Raw genomic sequence first — 27500 nt, 5'->3', positions numbered from 1 at the left:
CGGTAGAACATGTATGTATGTGTATATATATATTTTGCACTGCGTAATTGTGTGTAAAGTTATTGATCATTAGTTTTTACAAGTTCCTAACTCAGCAGTATATTTGATTAGTCTTTATTTCTCCAGTCAGTTTGACCTAAGCCTTGATAATATTTTTAGTGACTAACACCTGGTTTCATGTCATTTCACAAGGTTTATCCTGTTAAACTATATGTAGATGAAATATAAGTATGAAACACCATTAAAACTAAGAATAAGATTACAAATTCAGTGTGAATATTTGAGTGGGCTCTGGGCCCCTATGTACTGGAGAAGTTGGGCCCTGAGGTCAAAAAAGGTAAAAAAAAAAAAACCTGTACTAACAGGTGCAATTTTTGGGGTCCTTAATGCTGCGTGCACCTTAATAATACCAGTATGTTGAAGCACGGTATTTGAGCAGTTCGTAGTTTACCAAAGTTGTACTAAAACTTTTTGACAGACGTTTTCATTGAGACTGCTCCATATTCTCAATGAAACATCAACGTTATTTGTCTCGCTTGCTTACTTCCGGGTACTTGATAGCATCATTCATTGAACAGGCGTCAACCCGCAGTCCACACGTATCTTTTATGTGTGACTGCCATCTACTGGTCAAACTTATCACTACACATTGTACTAAATACAATTGCTTGGAGGTTGGTAACTAGAATTAATCTGTACATTAGGCACTGTTGATTTTTGAGGAAATGAATAATGAGTTCCTTCTTCTTCTTCATTGGTATTTATATTTGTAATCAGCCTGACCTAAGCCTCTAACAATAAACTTTGTGATTAATATGGTTTCATAGGATAAGACAAGGTTGTTAGCCTGTTCAATTTGTGAGTACGTTAGATGTAATTATTGATGACAATCAAGAGTAAGAATATTAATTCAGCGTGTGGTCCCGGGCCCCAGTGTAGTAGAAAAGTTGGGCCCTGAGGTCCAAAAGATTGAGAACCACTGATCTAAAGGATGGTCACTTCATCATAGAACCCAGAACACGAGCAAGAGTCCTCAATCAATCAATGTTTATTTATATAGCCCCAAATCACAAATGTCTCAAAGGACTGCACAAATCATTACGACTACAACATCCTCGGAAGAACCCACAAAAGGGCAAGGAAAACTCACACCCAGTGGGCAGGGAGAATTCACATCCAGTGGGACGCCAGTGACAATGCTGACTATGAGAAACCTTGGAGAGGACCTCAGATGTGGGCAACCCCCCCCACCCCCCCTGTCGAGCGGGTCTAACATGATACTGTGAAAGTTCAATCCATAGTGCCTCCAACACAGCCGCGAGAGTTCAGTTCAAAGCGGATCCAAGACAGCAGCGAGAGTCCCGTCCACAGGAGACCATCTCAAGCGGAGGCGGATCAGCAGCGTAGAGATGTCCCCAATCGATACAGGCGAGCGGTCCATCCTGGGTCCCAACGAGCGGTCCATGCTGGGTCTCGACTCTGGACAACCAGTACTTCATCCATGGTCATCGGACCGGACCCCCTCCACAAGGGAGGGGGGGACATAGGAGAAAGAAAAGAAGCGGCAGATCAACTGGTCTAAAAAGGAGGTCTATTTAAAGGCTAGAGTATACAGATGAGTTTTAAGGTGAGACTTAAATGCTTCTACTGAGGTAGCATCTTGAACTGTTACCGGGAGGGCATTCCAGAGTACTGGAACCCGAACGGAAAACGCTCTATAGCCCGCAGACTTTTTTTGGGCTCTAGGAATCACTAGTAAGCCGGAGTCTTTTGAACGCAGATTTCTTGCCGGGACATATGGTACAATACAATCGGCAAGGTAGGCTGGAGCTAGATCGTGTAGTATTTTATACATAAGTAGTAAAACCTTAAAGTCACATCTTAAGTGCACAGGAAGCCAGTGCAGGTGAGCCAGTACAGGCGTAATGTGATCAAACTTTCTTGTTCTTGTCAAAAGTCTAGCAGCCGCATTTTGTACCAACTGTAATCTTTTAATGCTAGACATGGGGAGACCCGAAAATAATACGTTACAGTAATCGAGACGAGACGTAACAAACGCATGGATAATGATCTCAGCGTCTTTAGTGGACAAAATGGAGCGAATTTTTGCGATATTACGGAGATGAAAGAAGGCCGTTTTAGTAACGCTTTTAATGTGTGACTCAAAGGAGAGAGTTGGGTCGAAGATAATACCCAGATTTTTTACAGAGTCACCTTGTTTTTTTAGTCTTGATTGGCATTTTACTTCAGTCATGTGTACAGCAGCTGAGTTGTTGTGGTCTTATAAATCCAGATTGGAGTTTAGAATTTCGAAGAAATCGATGAGGAAAAGTCGAGGTGAGCGGTATTTTATCGGTGCCATCGCACTCTCCGACCGGCTCGCCTCACAGCTGTATGCCCTCGGCCCTACCTTTTAATCCAGTACAATATTTTCCAATATTGGAGTATTTTCCATGCTTGTGCAGGCATCTCCTTTCTGCCTTCATAGCTGAGGGGATTATAATAATTTGAAGTAAGATTTTCTCCTGCTCCTTATTTTCCATAGGTCATAAAAAGTCAATAATTACCCACAGCGGCCGATATGAAGCACTTATATCGAGAAGGTTTTCAGCCATGTTGCCCTGCCCAAGACTCAAAGCTGACCTTTGAGATGAACCGTGAGTTTGTGTGTGACAAGGGACATCACCCAGCAGGCACAAGACATTTAAACAACATTAAGAACTTGTTGAATTAGTTCCTGACGTTGAGCAATTCAAACATAAAGTTGAAACAACATGCTTTTTCACGACGTTTAATCAATGTTGGGTTCTGACGTTGATTTGACCATTGAACTTTAGTCATTTCCCAACCAATATTCTACAACACAAATACAACATAGACACAACATATTTTTGACAACGGTTAATCAATGTCAGGTTGTGACTTTGATTTGACCTTAGAAATTTGGTAATTTTTCAACCAATATTCTACAACACAAATAAATATAACATTGAAACAACATGCTTTTTGAGGTTGTTTATTCAATGTTAGGTTCTGACGTTGATTTGATCATTGAATTTTGATCATTTTCTAAACAATATTCTACAACACAAATACAACGATGAATTAAAATGCTTTTGACAACGTTTAATCAATGTTGGGTTCTGACATTGATTTGACCATTGAATTTTGGTCATTTTCTAACTAATATTCTACAACAAAAATACATCATAGACACAACATATTTTTGGCAATGGTTAATCAATGTCACGTTGTGATGTTGATTTGACCTTGGAAATTTGCTCATTTCCCAACCAGTATTCAACAACACAAATGCAACGTTGAAACAACATGTTTTTTGATTCAGGTTGTGACGTTGATTTGACCATTGAATTTTGGTCATTTTCTAACCAATATTGTACAACACAAATACAACGATGAAACAACATGCTTTTTGACTACGTTTATTCATGTTAGGTTTTGATGTTTATTTAACCATTGAATTTTGGTCATTTACCAACCAATATTCTACAACACAAATACGACAGACACAACATATTTTTGACAGCGGTTAATCAATGTCACGTTGTGACGTTGATTTGACCTTGGAAATTTGTTCATTTTCCAACCAATATTCTACAACACAAATGCAACGTTGAAACAACATGCTTTTTGACGACGTTTATTCAATGTTAGGTTCTGACATTGATCTGACCAGTGAATTTTGGTCATTTTCTAACCAATATTCTACAACACAAATACAAAGTTGAAACAACATGCTTTTGACGACCTTTGATCAATGTCAGGTTGTGACGTTGATTTGACCATTGAAATTTGGTAATTTCCCAACCAATATTCCACAACTCAAATACAACGATAAAACAACATGCTTTTGACGACGTTTATTCTATGTTAGGTTTTGATGTTTATTTAACCATTGAATTTTGGTCATTTCCCAACCAATATTCTACAACACAAATACAACAATAAAACAACATGCTTTTGACAACGTTTATTCTATGTTAGGTTTTGATGTCTATTTAACCATTGAATTTTGGTCATTTCCCAACCAATATCCTACAACGAAATTACAACATAGTCACAACATCTTTTTGACAACGGTTAATCGATGTCAGGTTGTGACGTTGATTTGACAATTGAAATTTGGTCATTTTCCAACCAATATTCTACGTCACAAATAGAACGATGAAACAACATGCTTTTTGACAACGTTTATTCTATGTTAGGTTTTGATGTTTATTTAACCATTGAATTTTGGTCATTTCCCAACCAATATTCTACAACACAAATACAACATAGACACAACACATTTTTGACAATGGTTAATCAAGGTCAGGTTGTGATGTTGATTTGACCTAGGAAATTTGGTCATTTTCCAACCAATATTCTACAACACAAATACGACAGACACAACATATTTTTGACAACGGTTAATCAATGTCAGATTGTGATGCTGATTTGACCTTGGAAATTTGTTCATTTTCCAACCAATATTCTACAACACAAATGCAACGTTGAAACAACATGCTTTTTGACGACGTTTATTCAATGTTAGGTTCTGACGTTGATTTGACCATTGAATTTTGGTCATTTCCCAACCAATATTCTACAACACAAATACAAAGTTGAAACAACATGCTTTTGACGACCTTTGATCAATGTCAGGTTGTGACGTTGATTTGACCATTGAAATTTGGTCATTTTCCAACCAATATTCTACAACACAAATAGAACCATGAAACAACATGCTTTAGACAACGTTTATTCTATGTTAGGCTTATTCTATGTTAGGCTTTGACGTTTATTTAACCATTGAATTTTGGTCATTTCCCAACCAATATTCTACAACATAAACACAACATCTTTTTGACAACGGTTAATCAATGTTAGGTTCTGACGTTGATTTAACCATTGAAATTTGGTCATTTTCCAACCAATATTCTACAATACAAGTACAACGTTAAACAACATGCTTTTTGACGACGTTTATTCGATTTTATGTTCTGACGTTGATTTGATCATTGAATTTTGCAATTTCCCAACCAATATTCTACAACACAAATACAAAGTTGAAACGACATGCTTTTGACAACCTTTGATCAATGTCAGGTTGTGACGTTTATTGAACCTTTGAATTTGGTAATTTCCCAACCAATATTCTACAACACAAATACAACAATAAAACAACATGCTTTTGACGACGTTTATTCTATGTTTGGTTTTGATGTTTATTTAACCATTAAATTTTGGTCATTTCCCAACCAATATTCTACAACGCAAATACAACGATAAAACAACATGCTTATGACGACGCTTATTCTATGTTAGGTTTTGATGTTTATTTAACCATTGAATTTTTGTCATTTCCCAACCAATATTCTACAACATAAACACAACATCTTTTTGACAACGGTTAATCAATGTTAGGTTCTGACGTTGATTTAACCATTGAAATTTGGTCATTTTCCAACCAATATTCTACAATACAAGTACAACGTTAAACAACATGCTTTTTGACGACGTTTATTCGATTTTATGTTCTGACGTTGATTTGATCATTGAATTTTGCAATTTCCCAACCAATATTCTACAACACAAATACAAAGTTGAAACGACATGCTTTTGACAGCCTTTGATCAATGTCAGGTTGTGACGTTTATTGAACCTTTGAATTTGGTAATTTCCCAACCAATATTCTACAACACAAATACAACAATAAAACAACATGCTTTTGACGACGTTTATTCTATGTTTGGTTTTGATGTTTATTTAACCATTAAATTTTGGTCATTTCCCAACCAATATTCTACAACGCAAATACAACGATAAAACAACATGCTTATGACGACGCTTATTCTATGTTAGGTTTTGATGTTTATTTAACCATTGAATTTTTGTCATTTCCCAACCAATATTCTACAACGCAAATACAACATAGCCACAACTTCTTTTTGACAACAGTTAATCGATGTCAGGTGTTGACGTTGATTTGACAATTGAAATTTGGTAATTTTCCAACCAATATTCTACAACATAAATAGAACGACGAAACAAATGCTTTTTGACGACGTTTATTCTATGTTAGGTTTTGACGTTTATTTAACCATTGAATTTTGGTCATTTACCAACCAATATTCTACAACACAAATACGACAGACACAACATATTTTTGACAACGGTTAATCAATGTCAGATTGTGACGCTGATTTGACCTTAGAAATTTGTTAATTTTCCAACCAATATTCTACAACAAAAGTAGAACGTTGAAACAACATGCTTTTTGACGGTGTTTATTCAATGTTAGGTTCTGACGTTGATTTGACCATTGAATTTTGCAATTTCCCAACCAATATTCTACAACACAAATACAAAGTTGAAACGACATGCTTTTGATAACCTTTGATCAATGTCAGGTTGTGACGTTTATTGAACCTTTGAATTTGATAATTTCCCAACCAATATTCTATAACACAAATACAACAATAAAACAACATGCTTTTGACGACGTTTATTCTATGTTCGGTTTTGATTTTTATTTAACCATTGAATTTTGGTCATTTCCCAACCAATATTCGACAACGCAAATACAACGATAAAACAACATGCTTATGACGACGTTTATTCAATGTTAGGTTCTGACGTTGATTTGACCATTGAATTTTGGTCATTTCCCAACCAATATTCTACAACACAAATACAAAGTTGAAACAACATGCTTTTGACGACCATTGATCAATGTCAGGTTGTGACGTTGATTTGACCATTGAAATTTGGTCATTTTCCAACCAATATTCTACAACACAAATAGAACCATGAAACAACATGCTTTAGACAACGTTTATTCTATGTTAGGCTTATTCTATGTTAGGCTTTGACGTTTATTTAACCATTGAATTTTGGTTATTTCCCAACCAATATTCTACAACATAAACACAACATCTTTTTGACAACGGTTAATCAATGTTAGGTTCTGACGTTGATTTAACCATTGAAATTTGGTCATTTTCCAACCAATATTCTACAATACAAGTACAACGTTAAACAACATGCTTTTTGACGACGTTTATTCGATTTTATGTTCTGACGTTGATTTGATCATTGAATTTTGCAATTTCCCAACCAATATTCTACAACACAAATACAAAGTTGAAACGACATGCTTTTGACAACCTTTGATCAATGTCAGGTTGTGACGTTTATTGAACCTTTGAATTTGGTAATTTCCCAACCAATATTCTACAACACAAATACAACAATAAAACAACATGCTTTTGACGACGTTTATTCTATGTTTGGTTTTGATGTTTATTTAACCATTAAATTTTGGTCATTTCCCAACCAATATTCTACAACGCAAATACAACGATAAAACAACATGCTTATGACGACGCTTATTCTATGTTAGGTTTTGATGTTTATTTAACCATTGAATTTTTGTCATTTCCCAACCAATATTCTACAACGCAAATACAACATAGCCACAACTTCTTTTTGACAACAGTTAATCGATGTCAGGTGTTGACGTTGATTTGGCAATTGAAATTTGGTAATTTTCCAACCAATATTCTACAACATAAATAGAACGACGAAACAAATGCTTTTTGACGACGTTTATTCTATGTTAGGTTTTGACGTTTATTTTACCATTGAATTTTGGTCATTTACCAACCAATATTCTACAACACAAATACGACAGACACAACATATTTTTGACAACGGTTAATCAATGTCAGATTGTGACGCTGATTTGACCTTAGAAATTTGTTAATTTTCCAACCAATATTCTACAACAAAAGTAGAACGTTGAAACAACATGCTTTTTGACGGTGTTTATTCAATGTTAGGTTCTGACGTTGATTTGACCATTGAATTTTGCAATTTCCCAACCAATATTCTACAACACAAATACAAAGTTGAAACGACATGCTTTTGATAACCTTTGATCAATGTCAGGTTGTGACGTTTATTGAACCTTTGAATTTGATAATTTCCCAACCAATATTCTATAACACAAATACAACAATAAAACAATATGCTTTTGACGACGTTTATTCTATGTTCGGTTTTTATTTTTATTTAACCATTGAATTTTGGTCATTTCCCAACCAATATTCGACAACGCAAATACAACGATAAAACAACATGCTTATGACGACGCTTATTCTATGTTAGGTTTTGATGTTTATTTAACCATTGAATTTTGGTCATTTCCCAACCAATATTCTACAACGCAAATACAACGATAAAACAACATGCTCATGACGACGTTTATTCTATGTTAGGTTTGGATGTTTATTTAACCATTGAATTTTGGTCATTTCCCAACCAATATTCTACAACGCAAATACAACATTGTCACAACATCTTTTTGACAACAGTTAATCGATGTCAGGTTGTGACGTTGATTTGACAATTGAAATTTGGTCATTTTCCAACCAATATTCTACAATAAAAGTAGAACGTTGAAACAACATGCTTTTGATCAATGTCGGGTTGTGACGTTGATTTGACCATTGAATTTTGGTCATTTACCAACCAATATTCTACAACACAAATACAACCATGAATCATGCCAATATTCTACCATATAAACAAAACATCTTTTTGACAACGGTTAATCAATGTTAGGTTCTGACGTTGATTTAACCATTGAAATTTGGTCATTTCCGAACCAATATTCAACAATACAAGTACAACGTTAAACAACATGCTTTTTGACGACGTTTATTAAATTTTATGTTCTTACGTTGATTTGATCATTGAATTTTGGCAATTTCCCAACCAATATTCTACAACACAAATATAATGTTGAAACGACATGCTTTTGACAACCTTTGATCAATGTCAGGTTGTGACGTTTATTTAACCTTTGAATTTGAGTCTTTTCCCAACCAATAGTCTACAACATAGACACAACATATTTTTGACAACGGTTAATCAATGTCACGTGACGTTGATTTGACCTTGGAAATTTGGTTATTTTTCAACCAATATTCTACAACATAGACACAAGATCTTTTTCACAACGGTTAATCAATGTCAGTTTGTGACGTTGATTTGACCTTGGAAATTTGGTCATTTTCAACCAATATTCTACAACACAAATAGAACCATGAAACATGCTTTTGACGACGTTTATTCTATGTTAGGTTTTGACGTTTATTTAACCATTGAATTTTGGTCATTTCCCAACCAATATTCTACAACATAGACAAAACATCTTTTTGACAACGGTTAATCAATGTTAGGTTCTGACGTTGATTTAACCATTGAAATTTGGTCATTTCCGAACCAATATTCTACAAGTACAACGTTAAACAACATGCTTTGATGTTAAACAACACGGTTAATCAATGTCATGTGACGTTGATTTGACCTTGGAAATTTGGTCATTTTTCAACCGATATTCTACAACATAGACACAACATCTTTTTGACAACGGTTAATCAATGTCAGGTTGTGACGTTGATTTGACCTTAGAAATTTGGTCATTTTCCAACCAATATTCTACAACACAAATACAACGTTGAAACATGATTTTTTGACGACGTTTATTCAACGTCAGGTTGTGACGGTGATTTGATGATTTAATTTTGGTCATTTCCCAACCAACTACGTTGATCCAATGTTAGAAGACATCAACAAGGTCTCAATTTAAAAACGCAACTATTTTGTAACATTTTTTAAAAATAGGTACAATCAATGTCTTGTGCCTGCTGGGCCGCGTCTTCACTGCCTGAGGAGACCTCCCATTGATGGAACCATGTTGACCCTCTTTCATCGCACATCTGGTTATTTCCTTCTTCTCCTTGGTGTCAAAGTTGGGTCATTTGTCCTGGAAAGACAAATATTTACTGTCCTTGGTTTTTAATGTCTTCCTGTGTTTGTGTATGTTGTCAGCATTGACGCTGATTTGCCTTTTGCACGACCGTTTTACCTTCATGACGTTTTCTCCTGCGCTTGTTTCCCACAGTTACATCTACTGGCCCTACAAGACCTTCTACACTTTAGGCATTCCGGGTCCCAGGGCCATTCCATTCTTTGGGACCATGCTGGCCTACAGAAAGGTTGGTCATTAAGCCCATAAAATATGTTTTGATTTTTCATACCATATTTCATACATCTCACTGTAAGGTGTTTGTCGTCGACACACTTCTTCAAACACTAAGATAAGTCAGTAAATGCATATTCAAATTATATTATTTTTTTCAATATACAGTATATTACAAATTAAGGTGATTATTTTAGGTGTTTTTGTAAGAGACAAAATAAAAATATAAGATGTTTAGGCACGGTTACAGATCTACAGATCTCTCTAAGGAAGACCTGGGCAAATTAAGGCCCGTTAAAGTGGAACATTATCACCAAACCTATGTAAGCGTCAATATATACCTTGATGTTGCAGAAAAAAGACCATGTATTTTTTTAACCGATTTCCGAACTCTAAATGGGTGAATTTTGGCGAATTAAACGCCTTTCTGTTAATCGGTCTTTTAGCGATGACGTCAGAACGTGACGTCCCCGAGGTAACACACCCGCCATATACATTTTCACATTACAAACACCGGGTCTCAGCTGTGTTATTTTCCGTTTTTTCGACTATTTTTTGGAACCTTGGAGACATCATGCCTCGTCGGTGTGTTGTCGGAGGGTGTAACAACACTAACAGCTGCCAGACCCCCATTGAATGTACCAAAGTGTCTTCACATTTGACCGGCGATGCTAAGACAGACATGGCACAGAGATGTATGGATAACCTGCAGATGCATTTGCAACGATTAAGTCAACGAAATCACAAAGGTGAGTTATGTTGATGTTGTTGACTTATGTGCTAATCAGACATATTTGGTCATGGCATGACTGCCAGCTAATCGATGCTAACATGCTACGCTAATTGGTGCTAACATGCTATTTACGCTAGCTGTATGTACATTTGAAACTATATACCCACATTTAATGCGAAACAAACACTTACCAATCGACGGATTGAAGTTGCTCCCGTGTCACAAGATGCGAAAGTCCTGATCGTTTGGTCCGCACATTTTACCGGCGATGCTAATAAGGCAGCCATGCTATGGGCCACTTCATTAGGTACACCCACGCTATGGCCGAATAGCGTCAATAGCTATTCACTCAATAGCTTCAATTTCGTTTTCACTATCTGCCTACATGCGTAATCTGTTGAATGGCTTAAGCCGCTGAAATCCGAGTGTGAATCCGAGCTAATGTCGCTATATCTTGCTGTGGTAACCGCCATGTTGTTTGTATTGGCAGCCCTGTATAACGTCACAGGGAAATGGATAGTGGTTTCGAAGATAGCGAAAATAAGGCACTTTAAAGCTTTATTTAGGGATATTCCGAGACCGGTAAAATTTAGAAAAAAACTTCAAAAAATACAACAAGCCACTGGGAACTGATTTTTATTGTTTTTAACCCTTTTGAAATTGTGATAATGTTCTCCTTTAAGCTTTTCAATCTGGCCTGGCGGCCATTCCCAAATATTTTTTTTGTTTTAGATCTTTAAAATGGAAAGTGTAGCTGCTTTAATGATCTGCAGTGATGTTTTTTCATGACCGTAAGTCTTGAACTATACAAAGTATGTCAATGGTTGGAATCTGTGCTTTGATATACTAGTTACTGTGGTCATTTAATTAGTCGTAAAAAATTGTATAAAAGTAGGGCAAAAAAAGAAATATTTTTTTTAAAGTCAGGAAAACTGCGATGATTTTTTTACAATATTTTATGAATATTAAAAAATATGTGCATAGATCAGGGAATCACATTATTATTAGTATTATTATTATATATTTCATGAATTAGGTTTTCTGCTATAAGGAAAACTGCATGAATATTTACAGAATGTAGTTTTTCCCGTTAGTAAAAACACATTTATGTATTTCACTATGTCAGGAGTCGGCAACCCAAAATGTTGAAAGAGCCATATTGGACCAAAAATACAAAAACAAATCCGTCTGGAGCCGCAAAAAAATAAAAGCCATATTACATACAGATAGTGTGTCATGAGATAGAAATTGATTTATGAGGAATTAAAGGAACCAAATGAGCTCAAATATACCTACAAATTAGGCATAATGATGTAATATGTACATATAGCTAGCCTAAATAGCATGTTAGCATCGATTAGCTTGCAGTCATGCAGTGACCATATATGTCTGATTAATACTCCACACAAGTCAATAACATCAACAAAAATCACGTTTGTGCATTCACGCACAACGCTAAAAGTTTGGTGGACCAAATGAGACAGAAAAAGAAGTGGCATAAAATACGTCTTAGGAAGTCGGAGAAAGTTATACTGTAAACAAACTAGGGTGAGTTCAAGGACCGCCAAAATTAGTAAGACAACACTGCGCTCGCCAAATACTCGAATCAGTGAAGCATGTCTAACGTAAATAGTGTGCTTTATAACAATTCGGGAGGTTTGTGTCATGTTTGTCCTCCTACAGCAGGGGTCGGGAACCTTTTTGGCTGAGAGAGCCATGAAAGCCAAATATTTTAAAATGTATTTCCATGAGAGCCTTATATTATTTTTTTTAACACTGAATACAACTAAATGCGTGCATTTTTAAATAACGTCAACATTTTTGGAGTACAATAACTCTCATATTCTTTTTAATAACATTTTTATTCTGAAGCTAACCAATAATAAATAGAATACTTCTTACCATTAATGCGCCTTCTTGAACAGATGCGTTAAAAAACGAATGGATGGATTAAAATACAGGAGAATGTTTTGTATTTTGAACATTGTTTTTAACTCCGATTACCAGTGGAAATATTAATTTCTTATCGTGTTAAGCAATGTCAGCTAAGATTAATCTGAGAGCCAGATTCATCCATCAAAAGAGCCACATCTGGCTCTAGAGCCATAGGTTCCCTACCCCTGTCCTACAGAAACCATATTAAAACAAAAAATATGTTTTTTTCCACTCATTCCAATTTTCATATATTTTTGAAAAAGCTCCAGAGAGCCACTAGTGCAGCGCTAACCCCCGACCCCCGAACTATCCAAAGTATTTCAATGGTTGGTGTGACAGTATCTTGCTGTCGTGCGGGTTCTCAGGACCACCAAGGAAGGACATTGTGGTGCAGGTTAGACTTTCTTTTATTTTTCATTAATAAAAGTCTCTACGGGTTGATTTTCAGCTTTGCCGTGTCCTGCTTCCTCTGCCGCTCCACCTTTTCAGTCGCGTGCGTCTTCGTCTTCCTGTAACTCTCTCTCGCTCTCGTTCAGCATCCGCTTGCTTCTGGCTCCTTCTCTCCCCCTGGCATTTACGTCCGCTGCCCTTTTTTACAGCGCGAGAGGAGATTTAATTTGTGCCCAGCTGAGCGACCCACGCACCTGATATTTGCGGGGTTGATTCCGGCGCGCCCCGCCTCGCTGCTTGCTCGCAGTCCACGCCTCCTCGTCGCCATCTTGGGCCGGGCTACGGCGTGCCCTGCCTCGCTGTCGGACTGCCGGCCACGCCTCCTCGCCGCCATCTTGGGCTGGGCTACGGTGTGCCCTGCCTCGCTGTCGGGCTGCCGGCTCCGTCTCTCCATAGTTGGAATCTGCGCTTTTGCATGATATTCTAGTTACTATGGTCATCTAATTAGTTACTATTGTAATCTAATTAGTTACTATGGTAATCTACGTCACAGCAGCTCAGACGAGGCACCAAGCAGTGTGGGTGGGGAGCGTTTCCACAGAGTGTTTCCAGAGCAGCCGGCCTAAAATGTGGGTCTCAGGGACAGACGTAGAAAGGGAGAGTTTTCCAACACATTTCTAAAGCTTAGTGACATATCAAATATATCACATTGTAGGTGTGTTTTTTGTTTTTACTCTTCATGTTCGTATTTCGCTGTTTGTTGCATTTTTGTTGCGTTTTGCTTAATTGTAAAATATGTCGATTGAGAAGGGGTGTAGTGACGTTCATATGTTGTCAATATTCAGTGTTTTATCGGTCATAGTTAATATTGTAAATCCTACATTCTTTATTTTCATGTACATTCTGGGTTGTGTCATTTAGTAAAAAAAAAAAAACTAAAATTCCATTCCGTTTTTTAAGGCGGTCTGTTGTAAAGTTTTTAGCATTCAATCAGACGTTATTGTGAGGTTTTTGTTCCTAAAAATAGATATACCGGCCCCCAGACACATTTATTTATCATAGTTTGGCCCCCCGAGTCAAAATAATTGCCCAGGTCTGCTCTAAGGGCATCGTCAGAGGGAGAATTCCTGGGGGCCTCTGCTATCTTGTGGTATAAAAGGCTTGCCTCAGTGATGAATGTGGTTGTTTGGAAACTGACTGGTGCTCAGGTCAAGATGAATAGCAGAGTTTATTATTCTACACACCATGAGTCTAGACATAATGATGATGAATATGCGAATAGGCTGGCATTTATTCACTCCTCTATTGTTAATTGTTGTACAGCCATTTATGTCGTGGGAGACATGAATGCTGAAACTTCTGATAATGCTTCCTACTTTGCCAAGCTCATGATCAAGACGTGTGAAGACAATCATCTGGTACTATCTAGCCAGCTGCTTCTACCGGCGGACAGCTTCACTTATTACATTGAAGCCCACCGAACAACGAGCTGGCTTGATCATCTGAATTGTACTGCAGAGGCTAGGGGTGTAACGGTACACAAAAATTTCGGTTCGGTACAGACCTCGGTTTAGAGGTCACGGTTTGGTTCATTTTCGGTACAGAAAGAAAACAACAAAATCTAAATTTTTTGGGTTATTTAGTTCCCAAATTTGTAAACAATGGCTTTATCCTTTTAACATTGGGAACCCTGTAATAATTCTGCCCACGTTAATCCACATTAAACTGCCTCAAATTGTGGCTCAGATTAAATAAAATTACCAAACTTTTCTTCTACATAAAAAGTGCAACATTAAACAGTTTCAAGTCAACTCATCATGCTTAATTTATCACAGGATTTGGGAAGCCTGTAGTTGATTTTTATTATGTAAATGTTATATTTTTATCAACATGTGATAGCAGGGACGCTGCCATTCAAAACTTTTCGGTCACACCGCAAAATGAGTTAACGTTATGCTAAAAGCTAATTAGCCTTCACCTCAAGTCAGAACTGCGAGCGAGCTGAGCTGCAGTTCAAGTTTCTAGAACAGGGGTAGGGAACCTATGGCTCTAGAGCCAGATGTGGCTCATTTGATGACTGCACCTGGCTCTCAGATGAATCTTAGCTGACATTGCTTAACACGGTAAGTAATGAATAATTCCGCTGGTAATCACAGTGTCAAAAAAAACATTCAAAATATAAAACATTCTCATGCATTTTAATCCATCCATCCGGTTTCTACCGCACCTGTTCAAGAAGTTGCAATAAAGGTAAGAAGTATTTTATTTGTTGTTGGTTAGCTTCAGAATAACAATGTTATTAAAAATCATAAGAGACTTATTATACTCTAAAAATGTTGGTCTTACTTAAAAATGCACGCATTTAGTTGTATTCAGTGTTAAAAAAATATGTTATATGGCTCTCACGGATATACTCTTTAAAATATTCGGCTTGTATGGCTCTCTCTGCCAAAAAGGTTCCCGACCCCTGTTCTAGAAGGACAACGGGCTCATAGTGATGTTAGTAGTAGTTGACTGGGAGGTGTTTATTATCATTTGCTCACCTGCTAAACACCTATTTGCTCAACGCTGAAGCATTTACTACATGCGCTCTGAATACGCACTGCTGATTGGCTGTTACCGCTATATATGTAACCAATCAGATGGTTGTGTGGGTGGGACAATGCTGGGTGCTGAGACAGAGGAAGAAGAAGCAAAGCAGCTTGTTAAGACTTAAGCTTAGAAACTCATTCGGTACACCTCCGAACCGAACCGAAACCTCCGTACCGAAACGGTTCAATACAAATACACGTACCGTTACACCCCTAACAGAGGCTCATGCAACACTTGGGTCTATGAAAGTACTGCATGAGGTTACCACGACTGGTCATTTCCCTGTTGTGATCCAGCTCCCTGACATAAAGATGGAGGACAATAGCGATTTTTGTCCTGGTCGTGGAACTGTGGACCAGCTCTATACTCTCGGCAGGGTTCTTGAGGGTGCATGGGAGTTTGCCCAACCAGTCTACATGTGCTTTGTGGACTTGGAGAAGGCATTCGACCGTGTCCCTTGGGAAGTCCTGTGGGGAGTGCTCAGAGAGTATGGGGTATCGGACTGTCTTATTGTGGCGGTCCGTTCCCTGTACGATCAGTGCCAGAGCTTGGTCCGCATTGCCAGCAGTAAGTCGAACACATTTCCAGTGAGGCTTGGACTCAGCCAAGGCTGTCCTTTGTCACCGATTCTGTTCATAACTTTTATGGACAGAATTTCTAGGCGCAGTCAAGGCGTTGAGGGGTTCCGGTTTGGTGGCCGCAAGATTAGGTCTCTGCTTTTTGCAGATGATGTGGTCCTGATGGCTTCATCTGACCGGGATCTTCAGCTCTCACTGGATCGGTTTGCAGCCAAGTGTGAAGCGACCGGAATGAGAATCAGCACCTCCAAGTCCGAGTCCATGGTTTTCGCCCGGAAAAGGGTTGAGTGCCATCTCCGGGTTGGGGAGGAGACCCTGTCCCCAAGTGGAGGAGTTCAAGTACCTAGGAGTTTTGTTCACGAGTGAGGGAAGAGTGGATCGTGAGATCGACAGGCGGATCGGTGCGGCGTCTTCAGTAATGCGGACGTTGTACCGATCCGTTGTGGTGAAGAAGGAGCTGAGCCGGAAGGCAAAGCTCTCAATTTACCGGTCGATCTACGTTCCCATCCTCACCTATGAGCATGAGCTTTGGGTCATGACCGAAAGGATAAGATCACGGGTACGAGCGGCCAAAATGAGCTCTCTCCGCCGGGTGTTGGGTCTCTCCCTTAGAGATAGGGTGAGAAGCTCTGCCATCCGGGAGGAACTCAAAGTAAAGCCGCTGCTCCTCCACATCGAGAGGAGCCAGATGAGGTGGTTCGGGCATCTGGTCAGGATGCCACCCGAACGCCTCCCTAGGGAGGTGTTTAGGGCACGTCGAACCGATAGGAGGCCACGGGGAAGACCCAGGACACGTTGGGAAGACTATGTCTCCCGGCTGGCCTGGGAACGCCTCGGGATTCCCCGGGAAGAGCTAGACGAAGTGGCTGGGGAAAGGGAAGTCTGGGTCTCCCTGCTTAGGCTGTTGCCCCCGCGACCCGACCTCGGATAAGCGGAAGAAGATGGATGGATGGATGGATGGACAATAGCGCAAGGGAGGCCAAAATAAATTGGTCTAACCTCTCCTCAGAAGATGTGTTATTGTATTGTAGGAGATCAGATGAACTCTTGAGCAAAATACATTTATCAAGCTGTCAAGTAGCGGTCACAGTGGGCTTTATGATTTACTATTATTTAATGAAGTATTCATGAGTAAGACATCAGGATTACAAGTCAGTAAACCCTCGTTTATTACGTGTGATTCACGCAAGTTAGGAATCATTCATTATAAATTGGATATTTTCATGGCAAGAGCGTAAAAAACATTTTTACAATCTTCTAAATATGTTTTTCAACATGATTAGTGCCTTTTAGACAAAAAATAAAACCCACAATGTCACTGTCACATTTTTGTAATCCAAATTGAGAAGTGTTGTCTGGAGCTGAGCCAATCAGTGGCCACGATACCGAACAAAGTATTCTGATTGTGTTGGTCTCATCTCCTGTAGTATTGATATTTTACTTCATTTAGACAATTTTTCGCTTGATAATGCTTGAGTTAGAACCTCCAAACTAAGTGGAATATGTTTAAAAAAAACAGTGACAAAATGAAGAAGTTGTAAGAATGGACGACTGTACTTAATACAAATATCTTTCTAATGGGAGCTTAAAGTGACCTAAAAGCCCCAGATGTTAAAAAGGTAAATCTTCACAACATTCCACAGAGGGAATCATTTAATTGTTTTAGAAATAGATTTCTCTCTGTTTGTGTTGTAGAGACACATCATTAAACATATTTCAAATGTCCCATGACTCTTCTTGTTTTCCAGGGCATCGTCGATTTTGACGTGGAATGTGCCAAGAAATACGGCAGGACTTGGGGGTATGTTTGTGTTCAACATGTTTGATTTGTTCTTGAAGTGCTCTTCTCTTTACGGATTTTGTTTGTTTGGGTTCAACACGTCGCTTCGTTCTTGAAGGGCTTTTCTCTGTCTTTCTGTTTGTTTGTGTTCAACACGTTGCTTCGTTCTTGAAGGACTCTTGTCTGTCCATCATTTGATTGTGTTCACATCACTTCGTTCTCGAAGGGCTCTTCTCTATCCGCCTTTTGTTTGTTTGTGTTCAACAAGTTGCTTCATTCTTCAAGTGTTCTTCTTTGGGCGCCTTTTGTTTGTTTGTGTTCAACACGTCTCTTTGTTCTTGAAGTGCTCTTCTCCTCCCATCATTTGTTTGTTTGTGTTCCACGTGTCGTTTTGTTCTTGAAGTGCTCTTCGCTATCCATTTGTCTGTTTGTGTTCAACACGTTGCTTCATTCTTGAAGTGCCCTTCTCTGTCCATTTGTTCGTTTGTGTTCAACACGTCATTTTGTTCTTGAAGTGCGCTTCTCTGTCCATCATTTGTTTGTTTGTGTTCAACACGTCGCTTCGTTCTTAAAGGGTTTTTCTCTATCCGCCTTTTGTTTGTTTGTGTTCAACACGTCGCTTCGTTCTTAAAGGGTTTTTCTCTATCCGCCTTTTGTTTGTTTGTGTTCAACACGTCGCTTCATTCTTAAAGGACTCTTGTCTGTCCATCATTTGCTTGTGTTCACGTCGCTTCGTTCTCGAAGGGTTGGTCTCTATCCACCTTTTGTTTGTGTTCAACAAGTTGCTTCATTCTTCAAGTGTTCTTCTTTGGGCGCCTTTTGTTTGTTTGTATTCAACACGTCTCTTTGTTCCTGAAGTGCTCTTCTCCTTCCATCGTTTGTTTGTTTGTGTTCCTCATGTCGTTTTTTTCTTGAAGTGCTCTTCTCTGTTTGTTTGTGTTCAACACGTCGCTTTGTTCTTGAAGGGCCCTTCTCTGTCCATCATTTGTTTGTTTGTGTTCAACACGTCGCTTCGTTCTTGAAGTGCTCTTGTCTGTCCATCATTGGTTTGTTTGTGTTCAACAAGTCGCTTCGTTCTTAAAGGGTTTTTCTCTATCCGCCTGTTGTTTGTTTGTGTTCAACGCGTCGCTACATTCTTGAAGTGATCTTTTGGGTGCCTTTTGTGTTTTTGTGTGCAACACGTCGCTTCGTTCCGGAAGGGCTCTTCTCTCCCCATATTTTGTTTGTTTGTGTTCAACATGTCGCTTCGTTCTTGAAAGGTTCTTCTCTTTCTGCCTTTTTTTTGTTTGCATTCAACACATTGTTTCATTCTTGAAGTGCTCTTCTCTTTCCATCTATTTGTTTGTTGTCAACACATCGCTTCGTTCTTGAAGTGCTCTCCTCTGTCCATTTGTTTGTTGTCAACACATCGCTTCGTTCTTGAAGTGCTCTTCTCTGTCCGTTTGTTTGTGTTCAAGACGTCGCTTCGTTCTTCAAGTGCTCTTCTTTGGGCGACTTTTGTTTGTTTGTGTTCGACACTTCGCTTCATTCTTGAAGGGCTCTTCTCTATCCGTCTTTTGTCTTTTTGTGTTCAACACTTCGCTTCATTCTTGAAGTGCTCTTCTCTGTCCATCGTTTGTTTGTTTGTGTTCAACACGTCGATTCGTTCTTGAAGGGCTCTTCTCTATCCGCCTTTTTGTTTTTTTGCAATCAACATGTCTCTCGTTCTCGAAGGGCTCTTCTCTCTCCACCTTTTGTTCGTTTGTGTTCAACATGTCGCTTTGTTCTTGAAAGGTTCTTCTATTTCTGCCTTGTGTTTGTTTGCGTTCAACACATTGCTTCGTTCTTGAAGTGCTCTTCTCTGTTCATATGATTGTTTGTTTTCAACACATCGCTTCGTTCTTAAAGTGCTCTTCTTTGGGCGCCTTTTGTTTGTTTGTGTTCGATACGTCGCTTCATTCTCGAAGGGCTCTTCTCTATCCCCTTTTGTTTTTTTGCGTTCAACATGTCGCTTTGTTCTCAAAGGGCTCTTCTTTCCACCTTTTGTTTGTTTGTGTTCAACACTTTGCTTTGTTCTTGAAGGGTTCTTCTCTTTCTGCCTTTATTTTTTTGCGTTCAACACGTCACTTCATTCTTGAAGTGCTCTTCTCTGTCCATTTTTCTGTTGGTATTCAACACTTTGCTTTGTTCTTGAAGTGCTCTTCTCTATTCGCCTTTTGTTTGCGTTCAACACCTTCGCTTCATTCTTGAAGTGCTCTTCTCTGTCCATCATTTTTTGTTTGTGTTCAATACGTCGCTTCGTTCTCGAAGGGCTCTTCTCTATCCGCCTTTTGTTTTTTTGCGTTCAACACGTCGCTTTGTTCTTGAACTGCTCTTCTCTGTCCATCATTTTTTTTGTTTGTTGTCAACACGTCTCTTCGTTCTTGAAGGGCTCTTCTCTATCCGCCTTCTGTTTGTTTGTGTTGCGTCGTTCTCGAAGGGCTCTTCTCCGTCCATCATTTGTTTGTTTGTGTTCAACAAGTCGCTTTAGTTCTTGAAGTGCTCTTCTCTGTCCCTCATTTGTTTGTGTTCAACACGTCGCTTCGTTCTTGAAGTGCTCTTCTTTGGCCGCCTTTTGTTTGTTTGTGTTAAACACGCTGCTACGTTCATGAAGGGCTCTTCTCTATCTGCCTTTTGCTTTTTGCATTCAATACGTCGCTTCGTTTTCAAAGGGCTCTTCTCTGTCTATTGTTTGTGTTCAACACGTCGCGTCGTTCTGGAAGGGCTCTTCTCTCTCCATTTGTTTGTGTTCAACACGTCGCTTCGTTCTTGATGTGCTCTTCTTTTGGTGCCTTTTGTTTGTTTGTGTTAAACACGCTGCTACGTTCATGAAGGGCTCTTCTCTATCTGCCTTTTGCTTTTTGCATTCAATACGTCGCTTCGTTTTCAAAGGGCTCTTCTGTCTATTGTTTGTGTTCAACACGTCGCGTCGTTCTGGACGGGCTCTTCTCTCTCCATCATTTGTTTGTGTTCAACGCGTCGCTTCGTTCTTGATGTGCTCTTCTTTTGGTGCCGTTTGTTTGTGTACAACACGCCGCTTCGTTCTCGTAGGGCTCTTCTCTATCTGCCTTTTCATTTTTTTGCTTTCAATACGTCGCTTCGTTCTCGAAGGGCTCTTCTCTGTCCATTGTTTGCGTTCAACACGTCGCATCGTTCTCGATGGGCTCTTCTCTCTCCACCTTTTCTTTGTTTGAGTTCAACACGTTGCTTCATTCTTGAAGGGCTCTTCTCTGTCAATCATTTGTTTGTGTTAAACATCTCGCTTCATTCTTGAAGTGCTCTTCTTTGGGCGCCTTGTGGTTTGTTTGTGTTCAACACGTCGCTTCGTTCTCGAAGGGCTCTTCTCTGTCCATTGTTTGTGTTCAACATGTCGCTTAGTTTTTGAAGTGCTCTTCCCTGTCCATCCTTTCTTTGTGTTCAACACGTCACTTTCGTTCTCGAAGTGCTCTTCCCTGTCCGTTTGTTTGTGTTCAACACGTCGCTTCGTTCTGGAAGTGCTTTTCTCTGTCCATCCTTTGTTTGTTTGTGTTCAACACGTCGCTTCGTTTTTGAAGGGCTCTTCTCTGTCCGCCTTTTGTTTTTTTGCGTTCAACATGTCGCTTCGTTCTTGAAGTGCTCTTCTCTGTCCATCATTTTTTTGTTTGTTGTCAACACGTCGCTTTGTTCTTGAAGGGCTCTTCTCTATCCGCCTTTTGTTTGTTTGTGTCGCTTCATTCTCGAAGAGCTCTTCTCCGTCCATCATTTGTTTGTTTGTGTTCAACAAGTCGCTTTAGTTCTTGAAGTGCTCTTCTCTGTCCCTCATTTGTTTGTTTGTGTTCAACACGTCTTTTCGTTCTTGAAGTGCTCTTCTTTGGGCGCCTTTTGTTTGTTTGTGTTAAACACGCTGCTACGTTCATGAAGGGCTCTTCTCTATCTGCCTTTTGCTTTTTGCATTCAATACGTCGCTTCGTTTTCAAAGGGCTCTTCTCTGTCTATTGTTTGGGTTCAACACGTCGCGTCGTTCTGGACGGGCTCTTTTCTCTCCATCATTTGTTTGTGTTCAACACGTCGCTTCGTTCTTGATGTGCTCTTCTTTTGGTGCCTTTTGTTTGTGTACAACACGCCGCTTCGTTCTCGTAGGGCTCTTCTCTATCTGCCTTTTCATTTTTTTGCTTTCAATACGTCGCTTCGTTCTCGAAGGGCTCTTCTCTGTCCATTGTTTGCGTTCAACACGGCTCATCGTTCTCGATGGGCTCTTCTCTCTCCACCTTTTCTTTGTTTGAGTTCAACACGTTGCTTCATTCTTGAAGGGCTCTTCTCTGTCAATCATTTGTTTGTGTTAAACACGTCGCTTCATACTTGAAGTGCTTTTCTTTGGGCGCCTTGTTTGTTTGTGTTCAACACGTCGCTTCGTTCTCAAAGGGCTCTTCTCTGTCCATTGTTTGTGTTCAACATGTCGCTTGGTTTTTGAAGTGCTCTTCCCTGTCCATCCTTTCTTTGTGTTCAACACGTCTCTTTCGTTCTGGAAGTGCTCTTCTCTGTCCATGCTTTGTTTGTTTGAGTTCAACATGTTGCTTCATTCTTGAAGGGCTCTTCTCTGTCAATCATTTTTTTGTGTTAAACACGTCGCTTCATTCTTGAAGTGCTCTTCTTCGGGCGCCTTGTAGTTTGTTTGTGTTCAACACGTCGCTTTGTTCTCGAAGGGCTCTTCTCTGTCAATCATTTGTTTGTGTTAAACACGTCGCTTCATTCTTGAAGTGCTCTTCTTCGGGCGCCTTGTAGTTTGTTTGTGTTCAACACGTCGCTTTGTTCTCGAAGGGCTCTTCTCTGTCAATCATTTGTTTGTGTTAAACACGTCGCTTCATTCTTGAAGTGCTCTTCTTCGGGCGCCTTGTAGTTTGTGTTCAACACGTCGCTTAGTTTTTGAAGTGCTCTTCCCTGTCCATCGTTTCTTTGTGTTCAACACGTCGCTTTCGTTCTGGAAGTGCTCTTCCCTGTCCATCGTTTGTTTGTGTTCACCACGTCGCTTCGTTCTGGAAGTGCTCTTCTCTGTCCATGCTTTGTTTGTTTGTGTTCAACACGTTGCTTCGTTCTTGAAGGGCACTTCTGTTTCCCTTTTGTTAGTTTGTAAACAATTCCACCTTTTGTCTGCACGCTCAGCATCTATGAAGGCCGACAACCTATTCTCCAAATAACTGATCGAGACATGATAAAGACGGTTATGATAAAGGAGTGCTATTCTCTCTTCACCAACCGCAGAGTAAGCACACACACACACACACACACACACACACAGTTTTCACGAAAGACCTTTAGAAAAGAGATCTGTATTCTGGTTGAACTGATCAGTAATGTGAGCAAAAAGTGTTCCAGATTCACTCTTGCCTGAGTCTTTTCTGTCTTGGTTCACCTTTTAGGACCACTTGTATTCATTTTCTGGGACTATGTGTGAACACATTTTTGGAAAGAGATCTGGATTCTCTTTTAACTAATCACACAGTGTGAACAAAACAATTCTTTTATCCTGGATCAGATCCGAACTAAACCATAAAGTCCACTTTCACGTGAGCTTGAACTGACATCTTCTTGTCTTGGTTTACCTTTTTTGAGTCAATTGGTTTATGGGACTACATGTAAACACTTTTGAAAAGAGATCTGAATTCTCTTTCAACTGAACCCATTATGCAAACACAAAGTGGTCCAGGTTGATTCGCCACTCTTGCATGAGTCCCTGAGTCCATTTGGTTTTAGAGACTCTATGTAAACACTTTTCGGAAGAAAATCTGGATTCCCTTTCAAGTGATCACACAATGTGAACACAAAGTGGTCCAGGTTGACTCTTCGCTCTTGCCTGAGTCCCTTTTTTTACTGGTTCACTTTTTGAACCACTTTGAATCCATTTTGTTTTCGAGACCCTATGTAAACACCTTTTGGAAGGAAATCTGGATTCTCTTTCAAGCGATCACACAATGTGAACACAAAGTGGTCCAGGTTGACTCTTCGCTCTTGCCTGAGTCCCTTTTTTTACTTCTTTACTTTTTGAACCACTTTGAATCCATTTTGTTTTCGAGACCCTATGTAAACACCTTTTTAGAAGGAAATCTGGATTCTCTTTCAAGTGATCACACAATGTGAACACAAAATGGTCCAGGTTGACTCTTCGCTCTTGCCTGAGTCCCTTTTTTTACTGGTTCACTTTTTGAACCACTTTGAATCCATTTTGTTTTCGAGACCCTATGTAAACACCTTTTGGAAGGAAATCTGGATTCTCTTTCAAGCGATCACACAATGTGAACACAAAGTGGTCCAGGTTGACTCTTCGCTCTTGCCTGAGTCCCTTTTTTTACTTCTTTACTTTTTGAACCACTTTGAATCCATTTTGTTTTCGAGACCCTATGTAAACACCTTTTTAGAAGGAAATCTGGATTCTCTTTCAAGTGATCACATAATGTGAACACAAAATGGTCCAGGTTGACTCTTCGCTCTTGCCTGAGTCCCTTTTTTTTACTGGTTCACTTTTTGAACCAGTTTGAATCCATTTTGTTTTCGAGACCCTATGTAAACACCTTTTGGAAGGAAATCTGGATTCTCTTTCAAGTGATCACACAAAGTGGTCCAGGTTCCCCTAACCCTGCACTGCCATTGTCTTAGATCTGAAATGGAACACAAAAAGAGCCACTTTTGTTGATGTGGTCCACTTCAGGACCGAGTTCACTTCCCATTTGATTGTCATAGAACGTGGGCCTGACTGGGCCGCTGTATGATGCTGTGTCCATCGCTGAGGACCACACCTGGAAGAGGATCCGCGGCATCCTTTCGCCTTCCTTCACCTCGGGGCGACTCAAAGAGGTAGGTGTGTGTGTGTGTGTGTGTGTGTGTGTGTGTGTGTGTGTGTGTGTGTGTGTGTGTGTGTGAGAGAATGTATAAAAAATGTGTTTCTTAGTGTGTATGTGTCTCTGTTTTTTGTGTGTATGTAAATGCATTAAAAAAATAGTTTCGTTTGTGTTTTAATGTGTGTAAAAAAAATGTGTGTGTGGAAATGTTTTGTGTGTGTGTGTGTGTGTGTGATAATGTATACAAAATTTGTTTCTTAGTGTGTATGTGTGTCTGTTTTTTGTGTGTATGTAAATGCATTAAAATAGTTCCGTTTGTGTTTTAATGTTTTTTTTGTGTGTGTGTTTATAAATCTGTAAAAAAAAAAAAGTGCTTATTGGTGTGTGTGTGTGTCTTTTGTATGTATGTAAATATGTTTTAAAAAATGGTTTCGTGAGTGTGTTTATAATGTGTAAAAAAAATGTTTGTGTGGAAATGTGTTTTGTGTGTGTGTGTGTGTGTGTGTGTGTGTGTTTATAAATCTGTAAAAAAATGTGCTTATTGAAGTGTGTGTGTGTGTGTGTAAATGTGTTTCTTGGTGTGTGTGTGTGTGTGTGTCTGTTTTTTGTGTATGTAAATATATTAAAAAATTGTTTAGTATGTGTGTGTTTTGTGGGTGTGTTTATAAATGTGTAAAACGTGTGTGTGTGTGTGTGTAAACGTGTTGTTTGTGTGTGTGTGTGGAAATATGTTTCTTGGTGTGTGTGTGTGTGTGTCTTTTGTGTGTATGTAAATATATTTAAAAATTGTTTCGTATGTGTGTGTTTTGTGGGTGTGTTTATAAATGTGTAAAACGTGTGTGTGTGTGTATGTAAATGTGTTGTTTGTGTGTGTTGATAAATGTGTAAAAAAAAATCTTATTTGTGTGTGTGTGTGTGTGTGTGTGTAAATGTATAAAAAATGTGTTTCTTGGTGTGTGTGTGTCTATTTTTGTCTGTATGTAAATATGTAAAAAAAATAGTTGTGTGGGTGTAAAAAAATGTGTGTGTGTTTATAAATGTGTAAAAAAATGTGTGTGTGGAAATGTTTTTTGTGTATGTTTAGAAATGTGTAAAATGTTTTATTGATTTGTGTGTGTGTGTGTATGTAAATATGTAAAAAAAATTGGTCTGTGTGTTTATAAATATGTAAAAAAATGTGCTTATTGATATGTGTGTAAATGTAAAAAAAATGTGTAAAAAAATATGTAAAGAAAAATGTTTCGTGTGTGTGTTTATAAATGTGTAATAATGTGTGTGTAGATGTACACATGTGTTTCTTGATGTGTGTGTGTGTGTGTATGTAAATATGTAAAAAATGTTTCCTGTGTGTGTATGAATGTGCATTTTTTTGTATGTGTGTGTTTGTACATATGTAAAAAAAAAAACGTGTTTATCAATGTGTGTGGAGACGTGTTTTTGTGTGTGAATATAAATTTGTAAAAAAAAATGTGTGTGTGTAAATGTATAAACAAAGTGTTTCTTGGTGTGTGTATGTGAATATGTAAACAAAATAGTTTTGTGTGTGTATGATCGTGTGTTTTTTGTATGTGTGTTTGTAATTATATAGAAAAAAAAGTGGTTATAGATGTGTGTTTGTAAATGTGTAAAAACCCTGTTTATTGATGAGTGTTTGTGTGTATGTGTACGTGTGTTTATACATTTGTAAAAAAAAAGTGCTTATTGCTGTGTGTGTGTGTGTGTGTGTGTGTGTGTGTGTGTGTGTGTGTAAATATTTGAAAAGTAATCATTTGTGTGTAAATATGTAAAAAAAAATCATTTGTGTGTGTAAATATGCAAAAAGTGTGTTTTTTGCAAATGTAAAAGAAAAAATGTTTCTTGGTGTGTGTGTGTATTTGTGCGTGTATGTAAATATGTAAAAAAAAATAATTTGTGTGTGTGTAAAAAGTGTGTGTGTGTCTATGCAAATGTATAAAAAGTGTGTTTCTTAGTGTGTGTGTGTGTGTGTGTGTGTGTAAATATTTTTTAAAAAGTGTTTCCTGGTGTGTGTGTGTGTGTGTATATGTAAAACAAAGTTTCTTGATGTGTGTGTGTTTTGTTTGTGTGAATGTTAAAATGTAAAAAAATGTGTTTGTGTGTAAGTATGTAAAAAAAATGTATGTGTAAAAAAGAAAAATTCATTTGTGTGTAAATATATAAAACGTGTGTTTTTTGTGTGTGTATGCAAATGTAAAAGAAAAATGTTTCTTTGCGTGTGTGTGTGTGTGTGTGTCTGTCTGTGTGTTTTTTGTGTGTATGTAAATATGTAAAAAAAATCATTTATGTGTGTAGTTATGTAATAAGTGTGTGTGTATGTAAATGTGTAAAAACCCTGTTTATTGATGAGTGTATGTGTACGTGTGTTTATACATTTGTAAAAAAAAAGTGCTTATTGTTGTGTGTGTGTGTGTGTGTGTGTAAATATTTAAAAAGTAATAATTTGTGTGTAAATACGTAAAAAAAAACATTTGTGTGTTTAAATAAGCAAAGAGTGTGTGTTTTTTGCAAACGTAAAAGAAAAATGTTTCTTTGTGTGTGTGTGTGTGTGTGTGTGTGTGTGTGTGTGTGTGTGTGTGTGTGTGTGTGTGTGTGT

The 27500-nt window shown here is 38.4% G+C and overlaps 1 protein-coding gene across 6 annotated transcripts in view; it reads left to right on the top strand.

Moving 5' to 3' along the window:
* Nucleotides 1-27500, top strand: part of LOC133561027 (cytochrome P450 3A40-like) — a 45737-nt gene that overhangs the window by 1290 nt on the left and 16947 nt on the right. Inside the window, exons 2-6 of one of the 6 annotated variants that reach the window (XM_061914171.1) lie at nt 2546-2657; nt 9974-10067; nt 18028-18080; nt 23217-23316; nt 24792-24905. In XM_061914171.1, coding sequence (XP_061770155.1) covers nt 10050-10067; nt 18028-18080; nt 23217-23316; nt 24792-24905 — 285 coding nt within the window. In that variant the 5' untranslated portion in view covers nt 2546-2657; nt 9974-10049. The remainder of the gene's footprint in view (nt 1-2545; nt 2658-9973; nt 10068-18027; nt 18081-23216; nt 23317-24791; nt 24906-27500) is intronic. The other 5 variants (XM_061914162.1, XM_061914187.1, XM_061914206.1 and 2 more) reach the window with 5 other exon arrangements.

The sequence above is a fragment of the Nerophis ophidion genome, linkage group LG01 (genome assembly GCF_033978795.1).
Source record: "Nerophis ophidion isolate RoL-2023_Sa linkage group LG01, RoL_Noph_v1.0, whole genome shotgun sequence".
NCBI classification, from domain to species: domain Eukaryota; kingdom Metazoa; phylum Chordata; class Actinopteri; order Syngnathiformes; family Syngnathidae; genus Nerophis; species Nerophis ophidion.
The sequence above is the reverse complement of the archived record's forward strand: the minus strand, read 5'-3'. Positions and strand labels throughout refer to the sequence as shown.